Here is a 22,481-nt window from a genome sequence, read left to right on the forward strand (position 1 = left end):
CTAAAAGAAGTTTTAGGGAATCTTAGGCCTGCACTTTACTTCTGTGGAAATAAAGAGCCACTGTTGTGGACAGAAACAACAAAAAAAATTCATACAGAGTTTTATTTTATTTTTACAGCATGTCTATATTGTATCTTACAAAGCATTGGCATTTTAAAGAGTAACGAAAAGTGTTGGGTAAGTAATAAAAAAAAATGTTTATAACACATTTATTCAAATTACTTTTCTAATTACTTCATTGGAAAAGTCATTTAGTTACTCAATTACTTGACTAAATACTAATCTACAAAGATCTCAAAGCATAGACAACATAAATTAAATTCATAATACATAAAATATGGTCGTTTAAAAGAACATTTTAGTTTGTTTTTCAAAATGAACACAATTTAAATAATATACGTATAAAAACAAAAAGTTTTTCAAAGTAATGTCACTATTTCATACAATCATTCATTCCTTTTCTTTTCGGCGTAGTCCCTTTATTAATCTGGGGTCACCACAGTGGAATGAACCACCAACTTATCCAGCAAATGTTTTAGGCAGCAGATGCCCATCCAGCTGCAACCCATCTCTGGGAAACATTCATACACACTCATTTCACATTCATACACTAGGGACAATTTAGCCTACCCAATTCACCTGTACCGCATGTCTTTGGACTGTAAGGGAAACCGGAGCACCCGGAGGAAACCCAAACGAACGCAGGGAGAACATGCGAATTACACACGGAAACGCAAACTGACCAAGCCGAGGCTCGAACCAGAGACCTTTTTGCTGTGAGGCGACAGCACTACCCTACTGTGCTACTGTGTTGCCTTATTTATACTGGCGCAAATTTACATTGTTTCTTCAGCACCTGCTGTAGTTGACAAGTAAAAGCTTCTTAAATTGAACATTTAAATGAATTTGTATAACATATATAAATATTTATATATTTATGATAATGTTTATTTATGAATTTATATCTAACATTGTGAATATCAATATTCTTAATAACCATTTTCATAAGCACATGCAGTTCAGAATAGATTTTAAACTATTATCACTTGTCTATAAATCATTAAATGGCCAAGGACCTCAATACATTACAGATATCCTCACTGAATACAAACCAAACAGGTCACTCAGATCATTAGGATCGAATAAACTGGAAATTCCAAGAGTTCAGTCAAAGCAGGGTGAATCCGCTACTTAACCCCCGCTGCTAGAATCAGCTTCCAGAAATGATCAGATGTGCTCCAACATTAGACATTCAATTCAACACTTAAAGGGCCATGACACCCCCCCCCACTTTCGGTTAAAGTCTACTTCAGATTTTTTTTAAAAGATGCATGATTAATGGGCGTGGAACTCCGCGAGCATAGGGCAGGAGTGGGCGTAGCCAGCAGGGGAGAACGTGAGAAAACAACTGTTGTCAGTTAGCTCACAAAATGAGACAAACCGTGAGGAGACGCATGAGTTTATAGTTCACAAAGTTAAAATGCAAAGAAATGAACAGTGATTTAATGCCCTGGTACATTTGTTATTCGTAATTTCATATACACAACCAAAATTGTCATCATTATAAAGATAAGTGTGTTCATGTAAACACTGTAAATGAGGACTTCTCCCACAATCCCCGTATCCAGCAGACTCAGTGCAGCAGGTCTCCAGACCTGTCTAATTTAACCATTAGCCCTGCTGGTAATCTGGAGGATTTAGGCAAACACAGCAGCACAGTGATGTGTCTGAATGTGAACGAACTCCTGATAAAAGACAGTGTCCGCCATTCTCTAATTCTCGTGCTGCTCTCCCAACAAAAATGCTAGCAGCACACACACAGCTTTGCTATATGATCAGCCCTGACAAGATCGCGGGGGAAAACATGCAACAAACCTTGGGATCATGGAAACAAACGCATATGAGCCTTCATGAACGGCTAAATACTGTGCCGTGGTTTCCGTGTCTCTCAGCTCGGGCTTGACACTGGCAGGACTGGCAGATCTCATGAATAATTAAGCAGCCGGCTCTTCTCATAGGATAAGAAAACTCCGCTATGAATATTAATGAGAAACCGACGCGTCATCATTGCACTTGCAGTACTGCGCTACGTCGCCGATTTTGATCCCGCCCCAAAAATCATTTTAAACCCGGAAGCTGAAATTAGCTGACAAAAGCTCAAAATTATCTAGTTTTCCCCACAATTAAAGCTGACAGGTGCTAACATTGTCTTAACTGATGCTCAACACACACACATCTGTTAATATAAAAAAAAAAAGTTATTTGGGGTGTCCTGAACCTTTAAAGGGCACCTATGGTGAAAAATCTACATTTCAAGCTGTATGGACATACATGTGTGTAAGTATAGAGTATAGACCGTCATATTGGGCTGATATAAAAACACCCAGTGCTTTTTTTTTATTTTTTTACAATTTAACAACAACTGAAGTGTCTGGTGTGCCGTGTCGCGGCACTAAGCAGGTCATCAGGTGCCTCAGTCAAAGTTAATTCAGTATGCGTGGTTATTAGTCTCGGTGTACAAGCTCAGAACTTTAAACTAGCACACAGTTGACTGTAAGGGCCTACTCACACTATGCCATCCGTACCTTACCCAGGCCCGTTTCCCGGATCTTTTTAGAAGTGTGAGTGCGCTGAATCGGTTGGAAGAGGTGTGCCTGAGCACGGTTCACTTGGGCTTTGGCACGGTACGCTTGTGTGTGAGTGCAAAACACGCCAAAGCCTGAAACTGAAAGCGAGACGTGACTTTTAAGGGGCTGTTTCATATGGATTTATTAATCCTTCTTACTGTTAAGTGAACGCAAACTGCAGTAGTTTAATAAAGACGAGAACTCCTCACAGCACGACAGCTGCGCGGCTTCAGCAGACCTCCTCATTCCTGCACGAGAGCTTTATGACTGTTTATGAGCACCAAAAGCGGTGGATCTGTCCGGTGAAATATCTGACTGCGTGTCTCCGCATCCCTAAGGACTGTTTGGCGAAATATTTGACTGCATGTCACTGCATAACAAACAACTGAAAGGATATAACTAGAGAAATCTCCACTGTGCTGCTAAGTGAGAGAGCGCTTCTCACTGAACAGCACAGCAGCAATGATGTAAGCATGCCGAGGCCCGTTTGTGGTGTGAGTGCGGGCCGTCGGGGGAGACGGGAGGGAGGACAATCGTGCTTTGGCCCTGTTCGAAGCAACTGTACCTAGTGTGAGTACGGCCTAAAACACAAATGATTGTGTACTCTCTGCTTGGTCTGTGTCTGAGTCATACATGTATAGCTGAATGCTGATCCTCTCACTCATCTTGCTTCTCTCCGTCTGCCTGTCTGTTGCCAAACACAAAGCGGGGGAGCTCTTGGCTCCTCCCCCTTGTTACGTTGGGCAGGAATTTTAAACAAATCTTAATGTGAAGCAACACACCCCTAAAACAGCGAGCTGTGTACACACCCCCAACATGACACTTTTTAACACAATATAATAAAAAAATCTGAATTGTGTTTTTAACCTAAACTGGCACACTCAGAAGAACCATAATATTAATATTAAATCATAAAAAAGGGGTAAACTATGTGCCCCTTAAAACACATTTGTTTACCTGTGTCTTTACTGAATGAAATACGTCTTAACTGAAAGATGAGATTAATGACACTCTCACTTTTATTCCATTACATCCTGTTATAACACATTCTAATTCTAAATAACTTTTATTGATTGTTGTTTTTAAGTGCATCGTGATATTTATTTTTTGTTCTACGGTATATTACAGCAAAATATATTAAGACTAACGATATTGTCATTTTAAAACCATTTTATGTCACTCATCATTATATAAGGTCAGAATAACAATGTAATTTTACCACAATGCAAGTACACTTTTTTGAATAACACATAATATTTTATTCATTCATTCAGTCATTTTCTTTTCGGATTAGTCCCTTTTTAAATCTGGGGTCGCTACAGCGAAATGAACAGCCAACTTATTTAGCATGTTTTAGGCAGCGGATGCCCTTCCAGCTGCAACCCATCACCCAGATCTATTTTCAGTTGTCAGACAAACACATAAACATATACTATAGTAATTTATTGTAAATACTATAATGTTTTTTAACCATACATTGACACTGACATCTCCAATAAAGATAAAGAGGCTCCGCAATCAGCTAAAATGTTGCTAGAAGTGGGTTTAATGTATGGGTGATATATATTGCATCACCAAAAATTATTGTGGTCTTGTCCAGGTGTTAATAGTGCGATAAGTCATTATATTGATTATTGTGACAGGCCTAGTTGTTTTTATTGTCTTGTACTGGTATTTTATGCTTCTTTTATGTAGTATTTAAGGCAATACTACATAAAATACTTTTATGTGGTCTTTAAGTCAACTGCATTAAAAGTAACTGTAATTATCGAAAATTAAATTAATCCATACTTTACTTTTCCAGAGAAAGAAAAATAATCTCATTACAGTAACTCGTTGCTTTATAACTAAATCACACTCAACACTGTCTGTAATCATAAGTAACTGTATTCAGAGAGAGAAAGAGCTGCATGAAGGGTAAAGTTAGGTTAAGCTCTGTTGGCACACAAGAGGAGAGCTGAAGCCCATCCACATTAAGAAAGAGCAATGAGTCTCAAAACCTTTGAGCCTAGGGACACATCAAACTACTGCCCGGTTAATGTCCTATTGATGCTGAAGCAAGTCAAATTTACAACCTTTTTCGTTCCATATTCACAGCAGCTGCGAACAGACTGAGCAGGAAGGTGTTTTGACTCACCAACTTATCAGCCAATCGAATGTTACCAAACAAACATCATGTAGCTCTACTCCAATTTAATTACAGGAGATCTGGCTGTCTCATTATCACATTGTCGCCTCCTTCCCGCCGATATGTTTTAATTACACGCTCCATGTGGCCCCTCAGGAGGGACCGGCTGGCGTAAAAATAATACAATGGAGACAACAAACAAAACCAGCCATAGAGGTATAAAGAGACACAGTTGGTTGCCTCAATGCTCGTCTGAGAGGAATATGAACTCCCTGGGCGTCACACAGAGACCTCACACTTGCATAAAGAACCACCACTGTTACTTCTGTTCTAGAACCTCAAATAACAACCGCAAGGACTGGAGCGAGAATAACAAGACACACAATGTGGGATTAATGATATGGAAAACAAAGACTGACCTTTTTGATGGAAAACTTACACAATTCTGCAAGTAATTTAGGAAATGTGCATATGCATTATTCTAGTTTACATAAACAGCAAAGGGGGAAAAAGGATTACTTGAAAAATGTATGGATTTACTGGATTTATTTGGTATAGATTTGAGTCAATATTGACATTTCCTGTATTTTGCAATTATCAGATGGCATTGCTCTGTTTTTTTTTTATTACCAAGGAAAATTACAGTTGGTCATAACCAAAATATTTAATTTGTCGATTCAAAATCCACTAACTATATAGTTATTTTAACTCTTCTGAAGTTAAAGCACTGATCACATGATGTCTGAAACAGAATACTGAAGGTCTGAAAACATGGCCTCTGCTTTTAACACTTGATCTTGCTTCATTTGAATTTGCTGGAAATATATGAAAAAATGCAATAATATCAAAATAAATTTTTAGGTTTTGGTTAAAAACCTAACTGTCTATAGCTGTCAGTGTCAAATTGAATAAAAAGTAAAAGTAAACCAAGAAGCAGTATCAAATTGTATCATATAATGAATTTGCATTTCATTTAAAGTGGATTTTTATACAATTTGTGACCCCAGAGTAGTGTAATAAATGATAGATGATAAGATAAATACAGAAATTACATATACCCCACATAAATTACTGTATTAAGCAATGCCATTTAAATCACTTTAGATACTTAAATCACAAGTAGATTTCGGAAAAACTGTCCATGGTAAAGTTGCTCTCAGTGAGGAACAAGAATAATGAACGATCAGTGACACTCTGAATGCACAAATTTGACACATTTTAGAATATATTTCTGAATAAATAAATCTGAAGTAGGGTTGGATGATATTGCAAAAAAAAAAGATAACTATATCATGCTTTATATCATTCGATATCAATAATTATTTAATATTTGAATACATTTCGGAATATTAGGATTTTTTATTTTATTTTAACCATTTTATTTTAATTTACCAAGAGTACTAAGGCAAATAGTTTTAATAGTCAAAACTATTTAAACAATATATATGATATTTTATAAATATATGGCAATGGTAAAGTGTAAATACTAAACAATCAAAACAAATTTTAAGGTGTGAATAATAATGATATAGTAAACCTCAAACTCTGTTAACAACACAAATTATGATAATCAATTCTGAGCTTTCAAGTAAAGGAACCAGCCATCATTATTCAAGTACATACTGCAACATTAGAAATCGTGAAGTTGAATGACTACATTACCGCCTATGCTAAAAAAATCTTTCAAATGGGGAGCTAGAAAAGAAAAGAAACCAAAAAGCCACTCTGGCGACTTGCTTAAATCCTTTTTATTTTATTACAATCTCCTCACTGCTGCTAGCCAAGGCACTCATTTTTCGCTTGGGTTGATATTCTGACCTGAAGTGAAAAGTGAAGTGACCATATACAAGGGGGCTCGTGCTCCCCTTGCGTCTCTTGTAACTACACGACCATCAACCGTTTTCTCAGGGGATGACAAAAGGACAAATCATTGCTGCAGCTCTGATGCAAGTTTATGGAGAAAAGTAAAAACCGCTGTAGTGTTTGGGTGCGCTGTGTTTGTCTGAGGTTATTAGTCTGCCGTTATTACTGAAATGTGTATATTCTGAACAAAGTGTAAAGCAGTTTGGCTAGTTCTACTACCATGAATTGCGGAGTGCAATTTCAGATGTTTTTAACTAGGTGCGGCTGAAAATGCACATGGTTTATGTGTGTGCCGCTAGTAAGTTGAGAGCCTTGATTGGAAACTGACACCCTAAGCTTATTGTCATTGCTTCCAAGGCGGGCGCTAAGCAGCCACATTTTAATAAAACTATAATGCTTCATATCAAAACTACATACCATATCTTTTTTTTTTTTTTTAATCGATATTGACAGTGGTATTCGGTCAATACATATTGATACTGACTTTATCGCCCAGCCCTAGGCTTACAGTGGTATAAGATTGTCTTGTGATTAATTGATGAAAATCTATCACAATATTTGGCAACTCTTCTTCACAAATTGGATGTTATTTACCATGCAGCAATTGGTTTTGTTACTGGTGCGTCATTTAACACTCATCACTGTCAACTGTATTCTTTACTGAATTGGCCTTCTCTTCAATCACGTCAATAAATTAAAAAGTTTCTGTTCATTTACAAAACTTTTATTGAAAAAAAACTCCTCTATAATAACAGTCACTTCTTAACATTCAGGAAACACGTCGAAATCTGCGCTCTAGTAGTTTTATCAACCTTTGCATACCCAAAGCTCGCACTTTATTTTGGTCCCTACTCTTTTCAGTTTTCTGCTGCTGATGCTTTGAATCATCTGCAGCAGACCTTAAAGCTCAGCACTTTTATTCCACTATCATGTTTTAAAAGCTCAATCCAGTCAATAGTACAAGATTACAGTGCTTGTTTTTAGTTTTTCCTTGGTTTTAAATATGATTATCTGCATCTGCAAAATTATTATTGTATTGTGTCCCTGCTGCTTTGTACTGTCTCTGCTTTTTATGTTGCCTCCTGGCCAGGTTGTCATTGTAAATAAGAACTGGTTCTCAATTGACTTACCTGGTTAAATAAAGGTTATTTTTATCACAATATTGACCTAGCCTGCAAAAAAAGTTACTTTTTGTTGGTTTATTTAAATTAATGAATAAAGTTTGTCATTATTTTTCATTTTCTTTTCATCTTAGTCCCTTTATTAATCAGGGGTGGCCACTGTGGAATGAACCGCCAACTTATTAAGCATATGTTTTAAGCAGCGAATGCCCTTCCAGCTGCAAACCATCACTAGGAAACACCCATACACACATTCACACACATACACTAAGGACAACTTAGCCTATCCTATTCACCTATACCACATGTTTTAGGACTTGTGGGGGGAAAAGGAAGCACCCGGAGGAAACCCATGCGAACATGGGGAGAACATGCAAACTCCACACAGAAATGCCAACTGACCTTTCTGGGGCTCGAACCAGCGACCTTCTTGCTGTGAGGCTATTGTGCTACCCACTGTACCACCGTGTGCCCAAATAAAGTTTGTGAATTGCTTTATTGGATATTTGTTTGAATTCTACAGATGTTTGAAGGATCCATGACAACAAAATCAAGCCTATTGATTATAACTTTATATTGTATTATTGAATGTCTAACAGCAACAGCAGATTAGTCCTCCTCCATGAGAGATAAATGACATTCACAGTCAATAAGATTGGACAACTAGAATGAACTGTTGTAAAATTAGTATATTCAATTTTTCTGCAAATTTATAAAATGTAACATTTGCATATCTAAACATCATCCTCAGGAGTTCTGCAATGTCAGGATTTCCAGCAGTTTATTTCTTCAGCATATTTTACTTATTTATTTATTTATTTATTTTAAATCAACAAAACAAGAATTTAGCTGCGAGTCCATCAGGGGCTTTAGAAAGCAAAACCACAATATACATTTCCACTATACATATTTTGCCCCACCAAACAGTCTCGGATATTCTGCAACACTGCTCAGCTTTAAATCTGACAGTGAAAGAGTGTACCGTCACTTGCCTTTCAGCGTTCAGTGATTTAACACAGAAGTAATACCAAACCTGGAGAATATCAGTCTAAATCTCCTGAGCTGAAGCGAGAGTTGAAAGCTCCTCACAGCAGCCGCGGGCCACAACACACCTTTACTGTTTGATTCAGACTCTTATCATCTTTTTATACCTCCCACAGTGAGATGGCACTTTCCAAATCTCAATATCTTCAACAGCGGCTATTTCATTTCATACCCTGGGATTCATCTGACCATGGTTACATGATAAAGATTATAATATCATCAGTCAACTGCACCATGCACATAGAGGTTAAACAAAGGTCACAAAAAGAAAAATCAGTCATACGATGTTTCAGAAACAAATGCAAACTCGGGGTTTATAGAATAAGAAATAAGGATGCTGTGAACTCTACTTTTTCTTGTGCTGATAAATTCGGGCAAAACTTTTGCATTTATAGTCAAGGAGTAATGTGCACTAGGGAAGATGAGCTGTGCCAATGAAACACTCAGGATAGGAAAGTTTATTGACTATAGTTGAGGGACAATCTGCACAGATGTAAAGGGTTTATGAGGTGTTAAACAGCAGTACAGCAGCAGCGACAATCTCAAGTGATATAAAACATCTTGGAGGATCTCATGGATGCTGCCAAACAAGGCAGAAATATATCTCAGGTGGCATCAAGTATGTGTCATCGCAAAGCACTTGACCTCTGAAATAATTGTATTATTATTATTATTATTATTATTATTATTATATATACACGCACGCACGCACTCACTCACTCACGCACTCACTCACTCACTCACTCACTCACTCACTCACACTCACACTCACACTCACACTCACACTCACACACACACACACACACACACACACACACACACACACACACACACACACACACACACACACACACACACACACACACACACGAGCAGTGGCATAGTGGGTAGCACGATCACCTCACAGCAAAAAGGTTCGAGCCCCGGCTGGATCACTTGGCATTTCCATGTGGAGCTTGCATGTGCTCCCCGTGTTGGCGTGGGTTTCCTTCTGATGCTTCTGTTTCCCCTACAGCTCAAAGACATGCGCTATAGATGAATTGAATATACTAAATTGTCCGTAGTGTACGTTTTATGAAAGAGTTTATGAAAGAGTGTGTAAGGATGTTTCCCAGTGTTGCGTTGCCGCTGGAAGGCATTCGCTGCATAAAACATATGCTGGATAAGTTGGCGATTCATTTCACTGTGACGACCCCTGATAAATAAAGGGACTAATCCAAAAAGAAAATAAATGGATGAATCAATATTACATATATTTTTGGTTTATGTAAGGGGAAATGTAAGCTTAATCTTAAAAGCAAATTTCTCAATTAAAATAGTTTAATTAGTGTTGTCAAACAACTAATCACATCCAAAATAAAGTTTGTAATTCCATAATAATTACGTGTTTACTGTGCATTTTGTATGTATCTATGGATAATTAAAAAACACTGTACATAAAATACAAATACATTTACATATTAAATATATATATATATATATATATATATATATATATATATATATATATATATATATATATATATATATATATATATATATATATATATATATATTTACATACACTTTGTACTATATACACATTTATATAATGTAAATACATATTATATACAAAATAGTACTTTGTATATAAATATATATTAATGTGTATATCAATATACAGTAAACCACAAATATATTTTTTAAATATGAACTTTTATTTTGAATGCTATTAATCACGATTAATACGACCAACCATAATATTCATGTAGATATGCATCATAACTTGTACGTAAATATGTTACTCATTTTGTGGAATTATGCGTTTTAGGTTTGGTTTGTGTTTTTTTTTTTTTGTGTGTTTTTTTGGACTATGTACATCCATAATGAAGTTAAAAAATACACACCGATTTTTTGGTTGACCAGCTTACATCAAAGTGACTTGTATCAGATTGTCTGCATATACACAGCATCGGCAAATGCACAATGACACGGGAAAAAAAAAAAAGAGAGAGAGAGGGCGCTGACTGACAGCTGATAATAACGTGTTCACAGGGCTTAGTTTTTACTATAGTTTATGACAGAAAAGTTCTCATTTTGCCATCATGTTTTAATTTAGGCCCTTTTAAACCAGTAGGAATCTTAATCGTAATGTCCATGGCATGATTCATGTTTTCCTTTTTTTTATTTTTAGCTTTTGTAGTCCTCGTGTATGAGATGTAAGGTTTAGGACTCTACTGAAGTCTGTTCTGAAATGAAAGCGTCAGATTTGACGTCATTTTCTATGGTTTTTAATGATGCGCGACTCACATTGACGGATGAAAATCCGAAAATCTTACACTCCAGACACAGATCTGATTCATATCAGATAAATTTCCACACATGAACAGGGCCTGAATCTGATTTGAGTAAATCGGAATCCATGTGATTTTTTTCCTGCTTACACATACATGGGCCATATACGATCTATGCCACATGGGAGAAAAAAATAAAAATAACAAAATCGGAATTGAACCACTTGAGCCACATTGAGCAAATGCTGCATTATAGTAAAACTGCAATACATCAAACTAATAATTAAAAGTTGATTTAGACTACTACATTAATGCCATTTTGTTTAAACTGACCATTAAAAAATGTTAAATATATAAATATATATAGGCAACTTTGATAAATAGTTAACATTTACAAGATTCAAGGTTGTTACTGGAAGCTCAAGTATGTTTACATGATATAAAGAAAAAAAATCCTATAAAACGATCATGTCCCTCAGAACATCTGAAATAAACAGCTCAATAATTTTGAAGCAGCAGAGTTGGGTCAATAGAATTTCAAAGAAGGCACAGATATAACTAAGATTTTATTAAGAATATATTAACGTGTGTTCCAAAGATGAATGGATATCATATTGGTTTGGAACTACATGAAGGTATGACGGCAGAATTTTCATTTTTGTTTGAACTCACCCCAACATTTTAGTAATGTTAATTCATAATAGACAATGACTATTAAAATTAGTCCCATTAATGAGACACTTTAACCTCACTTATTTAGAGAACGATATACAAAAATGTATATGTATAAAATGAAATTGACAAAAAACTAGCCTAAAGAAACATCCTGCCAGTCTATTTTATTATTAGTCAAGCAGTTGTGAAATATTAGTGTGCAACCGAAAGTTTCCCCACTGTGACCTCACAGGCGGCGTGCGATTGGCTGCGACTCAGCACTCATAAATCTGATTGGATGTCTGCGCTGTGGGGAGCAGCAGAGCAGCCATCCTGAAAAGTGCAGCTTTACAGATGGATTATTAAACATCAGTTTTTTTTATGAGCTCGCTGCCAGCCTCTCTCTTTCTCGCCTCAGGAGATCATCAGCAATGGACGACACCTCAGATATGCTCGAAATCTAACACTGATTCACACTCCACAGAAACACACAGCGGAAACAATGGATAAAAAAGGTTGTGAGCCAAACTCACGGAGTCCAGAGCCTGGGGAAAGCGTCCCGCTCCTCCTGTGTGTATTCACTGAGTTTACGAGGAATCTCTCTGGGCTGAGGAAGCTCCTCGGTGAGGTTCTTCAAAATATCCTCAGGAAGGATCTAAAATGGCACACACAGCGAGAACACATTGTATTTTTGCACAAATGATGTTGTAACAAAAGATTCTGCAAGACTTGATCTTGTCTAATATCCTTTGGCTATTTCAAATGCTAATGACTATTGAAAACTCACATCTGACTTTGAGAATGTAATACTTTTTCGCTAACCTTTTCACTACATTACCAGACAGACAGAACAAATAATAAATAGACATATAGATAATATGAATGATAGAACTAATAATAGCTACAACTAACAATGCATAGAACGGTGCATATATGATATAGAATGATATGTATAGAACGATATACATATATGATAACTAGATCAAATAATAAATAGGATATATATAAAACTAATGTTAGAACTAACAATAGATAGGACAAATTTTAAATACATAGAACTAATGATTGATAGAAATAATTATAAATAGATAGAATGAATGGTAAATAGAAGGAAGGAATGACAGACTGAACAAATGACAGATGGACTGAACAAACGAACGGACAGAATGAACGAATGATCAATAGAAAGAACAAACAAACGGACAATAGACAGACTGAACAAACGAACAAACAAGCGATAGACAGACTGATCAAATGATTGATTGATAGATAGATATAAAAGATATCTATTGTTGTTTAGAACCAACAATAAACCAACAATGATAGAACGAACAAATTATATACATTTATAGATGTCATTAAATAACAAGAAAATGAACAATAGAACTGCAATAGAAATAATGACAGATTGATATAATGAATAAGAGAACAAATTATAGCACAAACATTAAAAAAATATTAGAAAAAGATAGAACTAACGATGGATAGAACAAATGATAAATAGAACGAATGATAAAATGAATATTTGATGGATAGAACTATAGAAAAAAGATAGACTAAATGAAGAAATGAACTTTTGATTGATCGATAGAACAGATTAACTGTTTAACGATCGATAGAACGGATGAACTGTTGATAGATTGATGGAACGAATAAACTGTTGAACAATTGATAGAATGAATAAATGAATGAATGGACGAATGAACGGATAGGCGGATGGATTTATAGAGCAAATGATGGACTGAATGAATGAACAAATGACTGAACGAACAATCGATAGAATTATAGAACACATGAATGAATTATCCATTGAACTATAGAACACATGATAGACTGAACGAACAAACAAATGACTGAATGAACAATCAATAGAATTGTAGAACAAATGAAAGACTGAATCAACAAACGAATGATCAATAGAACTATAGAACATATGAAAGACTGAATCATAGAGTTGGGGTCAAGACCACCTTTTGAGTCCAGACAGTCATAAAACTAATTCATTAAATTTATTTTGGCTTAGTCCCTTATTTATCAGGGTTCACCATAGCGGAAAGAACTGCCAACTAGTCCAACATATGTTTTACGCAGTGGATGCCCTTCCAGCCGCAACCCAAGTAAATTCAATTCCCCTATAGTGCATGTGTTTGGACTATAGGGGAAACCGGAGCACCCGGAGAAAACCTGAGCCAACACAGGGAGAACATGCAAACTCCACACAGAAACACTCCGGCCCAGTCGGAACTTAAACCAATGACCTTTTTGCTGTGAGGCAACAGTGCTAAGTACTGAGCCATGGTGCCACCCAAGTTAAAAAATGTTTAATTTTTGATGATGATAATTATAAATCAAATAAAATTTTCAATTAACAATTAAACTGTTAAATTAATATTTTAAACTTTTGATACATTTTTACAAAATTCCTTGTATTTTTTTGTTAGCTTGCTTCAAATTAAAATGAAAATAGGAGAATACATGTAGAACTTTTCACACGTTTGACATTATTCTCATGCCACTTTCTCACATTTCTTCTGTTTAAATTACGCTTAAATTACTAAGGCAACAAAGCATTTTTATTAACATTAATTCCAGAGAACTCTGTTATCAGCCCCAGTGAATGAATATAAAATTTAAGAAAATAAGACAAATTATGATTTTGAAGACATTATTGTCCTAGACTTAGCCACGCATTGTGTGATATGGCTATTCATGGTTAACGTTACACATTTAAGGTAAAGACGTGCTACTGCTGCCTGCCGGTGCAGTGCGGTGGCGGAAATAAATGCTGGCAGCCAGAGAGTTTGCTAAATTCTTGTTATAGTTTCATGCTGTTATTTACTAATTTTTAATCTCTTTATTTGTGTTGTGAATGATGTGGACTCCAATGAACTCGTGATATTTTCCGAGTCCAAAATATCCAAGTCCGAGTCAAGTCCGAGAGCAAGTTTACTCAAGTCTGTGACAAGTCCAAGTTCAATCAAAACTGGACTCGAGTACGAGTCCAAGTTCGAGTACCCCAACACTACTGAATCAACAAATGAGTGATTGATAGAACTTTAGAACAAATGACAGACTGAACAAACAAACAAATGACTGAATGAACAATCATTCAAATTATAGAACAATTGAAAGACTGAATCAACAAAATGATTGATAGAACAATTGATAGAATGATAGAATAAACAATATAGAACGAATGATAGAGGTCTATACAGTTGAAGTCAAAATTATTAGCCGCCTTTCTTATTTTTTCCTCCAGTTTCAGTTTAACAGAAAGAAAAAATTTTCAACACATTTATAAACATGATAGTTTTATTAACTCATTTCTAATAACTGATTTTTTTTGTCTTTGCCATGATGAAAGTAAATAATATTTCACTAGATATTTTCAAGACACTTTTATATAGCTTGAAGTGACATTTAAAGGCTTAAATAGGTTAATTAGGTTAACTAGGCAGGTTAGGGTAATTAGGCAAGTTATTGTATAGCAACGGTTTGCTCTGTAGACCAATCGAAAAAATATATAGTTTAAAGGGGCTAATAATTTTTTCCTTAAAAATGTGTTTAAGAAATTAAAAACTGCTTTTATTCTAGCCGAAATAAAACAACTAAGACTTTTTCCAGAAGAAAAAATATTATCAGACATGCTGTGAAAATGTCCTTGCTCTGTTAAACATCATTTGTGAAATATATATATAAAAAAGATTAAAAATTAAGTGGGGGGTGGGGGTGTAATAATTCTGACTTCAACTGTGTGTGTGTGTGTGTGCATGTGTGTATATATATATATATATATATATATATATATATATATATATATATATATATATATATATATATATATATATATATATATAGTGAAATTATAGAATTGACAATAGATAAAAAGATATAATTAAATTATACAATTAACAACAGATAGAGACCTAATGAAATTATACAATTAACAATATGGATGGATGGATGGATAGATATAATGAAATGATAAAATTAATCGTAGAAAGATTGACGGACAGACAGAGAGACAGACAGAAAATTATAAATAGAACTAACGATGGATAGAATTAATAAGTAGAAAAGATGATAAACAAAACAAATAATATACTGAACTAATAACAGAGAAACTGAACAAATCTATGGACAGACATGTTATTATTTTTATTTCAAAATTTATCTTTAAAAAAGTATTAATGTGGATTAATGATGATGTAATTGCCCAGTAGGGTATAATTTTTCTCTTCATGCAGCAGCAGAAATCATGTAGTAGTGTATTATGTAGCTTGTTAATGGGACACATGCATCCTCCACTGAAACATTCATCAAACACACTGACATCTTTCTCCTCTCCAAACATGTCAAGCTTTGGACAGAGCATCAGTAAGCATAAATCAGAGCATCAACTGAGAGCTTACATCATCTGGGAAGAGGTGAAGCCGTTGCATCATGGTCCTTCTGGTGAGGTTTCTGGGAAGCATCCCGTAAACAGCTAGTTTAATGATCTGTGGAACAACAATAAAAAAGCAGGCTAAAGATTTGCTCATGGTTAAAGTTCATTTCTCTCTCTCTAAAGGAAACATGGAGATTGATATAAATAAAAACAATTCCATTAAACAAAATAAACAACAAATGTTTTATATGTATATATTCATATGTATAAACATGTAATTCATTCATTCATTTCCCCTTCGGCTTAGTCTCTATTTCAGAAGTCAACACAGCGGAGTAAACCGCCAAATATTCTATATTTTTACACAGTGGATGCCCTTCCAGCCGCAACCCAGGACAATTTAGCCTACCCAATTCACCTCTACCTCTTTGGACTGTGGGGGAAACTGGAGCATCCGGAGGAAACCCATGCGAACGCAGGGAGAACATGCAAACTCCACACAGAAATGCCAACTGACCCAGCCAAGGCTCGAACCAGCAACCTTCTTGCTGTGGGGCAGAACGAAGGCACTACCTACTGCGCCACTGCGTCGCCACATGTAATTCCATTATATAGAAATTATATTGCTATATTAACTGCTTGTTTGTTTGTCATATGCACACACACATAAAAAATGTATATGCAAAGTAATATACATTTTTTAAGAAATAATAGTTTCTACAATTTGTCTTGTGTACAACATATAATTACACGTTTTAATCTTTCACAAAAAAGTTTCTTGCTCATTAAAGCCACATTCACACTACAAGCAACACGCAGCAGCAAAGCGTCCATAGATATACACTAGATATTGCATACGGACCCTGAGCATGCGTCAATAGCGCCGCCACATTTGTACAGTGCTCGCAGGACAAAAGTCATTCAATGGTACTAGCCAAGACTAAGGCCGTACTCACACTAAGGTACAGTTGCCTCGAACTGGGCCAAAGCACGCTTGTCCCCCTCCTGTCTCCCCCGACGGCCCGCACTCACACCACAAATGGGCCTCGGCACGCTTACGTCATCGCTGCTGCGCTGTTCAGTGAGAAGCGCTCTCTCACTCTGCAGCACAGTGGAGATTTCTCTAGTTATATCGTTCAAGTCGTTTGCTATGCAGTGACATGCAGTCAAATATTTCGCCAAACAGTCCTTAGAAATGCGGTGACACGCAGTCAGATATTTCGCAGAACAGATCAGTCACTTTTGGCGCTCATAAACAATCATAATGCTCTCGTGCTGCAGGAATGAAGAGGTCTGCTGAAGGTGCGCAGCTGTCGTGCTGTGAGGAGTTCTCGTCTTTAATAAACTATGGCGTTCACTGAACAGTAAGAATGATAAATAAATACATATGAAACAGCCCCTTAAAAGTCACGTCTCGCTTTCAGTTTCGGACTTTGGCGCGTTTTGCGCACACACACACACACACACACAAGCGTAACGCGCCCAAGTGAACTGCGCTCAGGCACACCTCTTCCAACCGGGCCAGGGCCAGCCAAGTGAACCATGCCTGAGCCCGATTCAGCGCACTCACACTTCTCAAACGATCCGGGAAACGGGCCTGGGCACGGTACGGATGGCATAGTGTGAGTAGGCCCTAAAGCCAATCTAGAGATGCTGGACTTTATGCCTGTGTAAGCGCAAACCAAAAAGGCATAACATTTCATATGTTAGATTTAATTTTTTACGTTTTTGTATGTTACAAACTTATGTGCAAAACAAGTAACGTTACTGATAATAATCCAGTCACCAACTTGTGCTAAATACTAGGCTTATGCAAGTTTTGTTGAATAAAATCAGCAAAAAATGTAAATGAAATATGACAAGATGCTGCAGTGCTAGAAATCTGTATTATTGTTGGCTTAGTTCATGAATATTAGTTTCTGAAGTAACTTGTAATGGTGCCTGATAACATAACAGTGATCACATTAGATCAAATTTAACAGATAGTGAGGATAATACATTTCCATGCACACAAACACATGCTCTTTGTTGGCAATGCCTTTATCGTCACTTATCCATCGAGATAGAAAAGTGATGTAAAATTATAATTTTCATAATTAAAAAAAATATATATTTGTATACTCTCCACTGGGAAAACTCACGATCATAGATATGTATATACTTGCATATATCTATGGCTTCTTGGTTCCACATTCATTTAAAAGGAGCACTACCCTGTACAATAATGTCAGCTCTATTGACGCATTCCTTCCAAGAAAACAACAGCATGGGCCACATCTAATTTAAATATCTGCTATAGACCTACACAGACCTGTTTGCAGCAGGTCGCCAGTGACAGGCAACTACAAAGTCACTGCTAGTGAGAATGAAGCATAATGTTGCATTCACTTGATGAAAAATAAGGAGAAACAGTAATATTTTGGAACATACTATAATTTACAATATGCTATACTTTTTTAATGCTATTTCGGTTCTGTTGATCACATAAAATCAGCCTTGAGCATAATAAACATAACCGTGTGTTTGTATATGTACACAAATATGAATACTATAGATGGGTTTTGTAAACAAATTTACTGAATTTATAATATAAACCTCATGAATTTACTATATAAACCCTATAAATATTTACAGCATATGTTTTTTTTTTTTTTTAACATGAAAGGATGCATAACATGTTTGTTACTTCTACTTAATATTTTATTTTTTAAATCCAATCAGGGGTCCAATCTGAATTTCCAATTTAGTAAAGGTTTGTGGTCAATGCAACAAAATAAAAGTAAATTAATAGATAAATAAATAAATACTTAAGCCTATACACCAAATTGAATACACAAGTAAACATTTTAAACTCATCATCCAACCATCAGGATGTTAATCAGAGATTTTATTATTTTTCTGACTGCTAAATGTGTGATGGATGAAAGCTGTCTGAGTGCACCATCGCTCTTCACAACTCTGTCACCATCCTCTGGTCATTATCCACAATTATCCCTGATATATTTCCTCTGGAGTGGCATAACTCAGCCCGAGTCCAGCATTCATCATGTGGATGACAGAGAGCGAGTGGAGGGCGGCTTTTTCAGGGTCTGTGAAAACAGCACCTATACACAAAACTACACTTCTACAGTTGCGTTATTAGTCGCAGCCCACTGAAGAAAAGCATTCAGGGTCACAGTTTGCGTGCCTGGACTATGGATGAGCTCTGACTGTCACTGTGAAAAGTCAAGGTTACTTTAAGAAGGTGAACAACAGCACAGGCAGATGGGATAAATTTTCGCTTTCTAACTGTGTCTCGCTTTTTAAACGCAGTTGAACACAGACAGCACTTTACAATTAAAGTATCATTTGTTATAGTTATTTAATTTTAGTAGTTTACGCAAATTGACAACAAACAATATTTTAATGATATTTACTGATTTTAGACTGTTAAATTAAATTTTTCATTACTCCTGTTTTTCTGTTAACCTTTTTTAATGCACTGAGGAATCTAGACAAAGAAAAAGTGGATGAACAAATTATTATTAATAATATTTTAATAACTAAAATATAAGTATTTTTAATAATAAAATATAATAATATATGTTATAATAAAATAAACAAAATATAATAACAAAATATTATAATAAAATTCATTTTACAAAAAAAAAAATTACAAAAACATAAAATACAGATGTAAAAAGTTTTTAAAATATGAATGTTGCTAACTTACGTTACCATGAAATATTATATAAAATAAACAAAAGCAGAAATAATCTCTTGCTCAGAAATTGCTGTGGATTTTGGCAATTGTATATGAAGACCTAAGGTTAAAAATAGCAGAAAATAAATAAATAAATAAATAAATAAATACATAAATAAATAACTTGTTAAGATGCATGTTTTAACATTTAGCTAGGATGACTTAGTATATCATTAAGATGTTTTAGCACATTGCTAAACACAATATTAACATGTTTTTTAACAGATAGACTATGATATTGCTACCATATTATGATATTTTGATAATGTTTAATGGGGTGGTCCAGAGTGCATTTTTAAGGTTTGGTTGTGTTTATAAGATTGTGTCAAGAGGCTCTAATTGGTCAGCTAACATAATGTGCTGTGATTCATGGATCGACTCCACATCACCAGGAAAATGCCACGCCTTCACTAGCACACTCTTTGCCTCGACTGTGTAAATACTGTCAGTCAGAGTAGCTGTTAGCCGTATCAGTTTGAGCCAATCAGACAGAAAATGAAAAGGACACAGCCTTTGAATCTCATGCCTGGTCTCTAAAATAAAACATGACAAGTGTTTTTCACATATCTTCAGAATAAGCATGTGTAAGTAGTTCATTAAATGAGATGTAGATCGCAGGAAAGCAGCCGCATAGAGAGACACTGCAGCACTGGGGAAGATTGTGGGTGTTTACAGGGGTTTGATGGACAAATATGAACTTGTAAGTAACTTGTTAACAGTGCTAAACAACCTTTCCTGTGGATTATATTCTTGTTTATGTACTTGCTACAACATACCGTTAATGCTAGAAACTATTCATGTAAGAAGTCAATTTTAACAAATAAAAACACTTACAGGTTATGGCTCAAAATCCACAGCTCCATCTATTATGGTTGGAACTGTTCCTTCTTCAAGGAGTTTTTAGCCAAATCCAGCACTGAACTGGAAGAGATTCTGGAAACTGTCCTTTGTCAAATGCTAGAGCTATATCTTTATTATAAAACTCTGGAACATAAATAAAATTAATTGTAAGAACTTTCCTCTTTGCGTCATGTCCTTTGGAAGCCCAGATAGACAAACAGTAACCTAAAGTGTTTGTGATCTCACTAGCCCTGATGTATTTTTTTTGTAGTCCCCAAAATCCGTTCACTGTAGGCTTTGCTAAACTAACTCCGTAAAAGCCAATGTGTCCTTTTGCATTTAACTCTGAGGGTCTTGCATTTAGAGATGTTGTTTATGTCCACACATCTACATTACACATCAACTAAAGTTTAAAATATGATATTGTAGAGGACCACCCCTTTAAGATTAATAACAGGTTACTAGCACAAAGTACATCTGGTACATCCGGTATACATCTGGTATATTACAAGAATGATGCAATGCTAGTAAGTTTTATAATGTTAACATGCTACAAGCATCATAGCTGTTACTAAGCTTAGCAATGGTGTTTTGCTAACATGTTTTCTGCATCAATTACCATGCTAATGAATTAACATCCTAATATGAATCAACACATTGCTAACATGAATTAACATGTTGCTAGTATGTCTTAAGACAACGCTAACATAACTTGGCACACTTCTAACATGTTTATAATGTTGCTAACATGTATGAACGTGATTGGAATGTTAAAACACAGCTTAAACATACATTATCACACATTTTACCACACTGCTTTCACGTTATGATGAGTAACATGCATTAGAGTGTTGCAAGCATGTCTGACACATTGCTAATATAAATTAACGTGTTTCTAATGTTTAATAGATGAGTATTATGAATTAACATATTGCTAACATAAACTCACTCATTTCTAGTGTTTTAACACTCTGCTAACATAATTTGGCACTGTTAACATGTTTCTAACATGTTTACCATGTTGCTAGCATGTATGAAATTAGAATGTTTATATAGTGCTTAAACAAATTATCACAGATTTTAGAATTACAATGTTTGGCATGTTTGGCATTTTGCTAACATGAATTAACACTCTGCTAGCATGAAATAACATGTTGCTAGCACATAACTAGCATGAATTATCAAGTTGTTAACATGTTTTAGTGTGTTTAACAATACACATATTAAGAATATGTATTTGTTAACATATTCTTTGAATTTCATCCTCATCCAAATCAATAATATAATGAAAAGACCTAAAGCCGCCAGGTATTTGTTATTCTTCCAAAAACACAAGGGTGTGATTCACAGTGCAGGCTGAGACAGAGACAGGGGGTTTTTCATCTATGTGTGTCAGCGGCAGGTGACACTTGTAGAGGTGTATATTGGAAACAGACAGGCCTGCAAAGACTGTTGTTTTAATAACGTTGAAGTGTTTGAGCCTTGAAAAAGCACTTTAAAATCTGTGACGTTAAGAGGGAAAACAGTTTCTTAGCGGAGTGAAAGAGAGACAGTGAAAATAGCAGGAAAGATAAGCACTGAATGAATGATGGAGCACTGAGCAATACGGGGCCTGCGTTGCATTTATTATTCAAATGTGTTTCACGCTGATTGCGAGAGCATATTTTGTGCCGCAACTGCCGCTATCTGAAATTATTAAAATAAAAACATTTGGGCATCATTTACATAAATTAATAAATGAAGTCAAATTTCACCTCCCTCCAAGGTGCAGGCAATTTGACTCAAATTATGAACAGGTTTGC

At 35.5% G+C, this 22,481-nt stretch overlaps 1 protein-coding gene across 1 annotated transcript in view; it reads right to left on the minus strand.

Annotated features, from left to right (window-relative positions):
* mrpl13 (mitochondrial ribosomal protein L13) overlaps positions 1-22,481 on the minus strand; it is a 45,181-nt gene that overhangs the window by 13,976 nt on the left and 8,724 nt on the right. Inside the window, 2 exon segments of the mRNA NM_001020534.1 lie at positions 12,244-12,365; positions 16,123-16,209. Coding sequence (NP_001018370.1) covers positions 12,244-12,365; positions 16,123-16,209 — 209 coding nt within the window.

Source organism: Danio rerio, chromosome 16 (assembly GCF_052040795.2).
Source record: "Danio rerio strain M-AB ecotype USA chromosome 16, GRCz13ab, whole genome shotgun sequence".
NCBI lineage: Eukaryota > Metazoa > Chordata > Actinopteri > Cypriniformes > Danionidae > Danio > Danio rerio.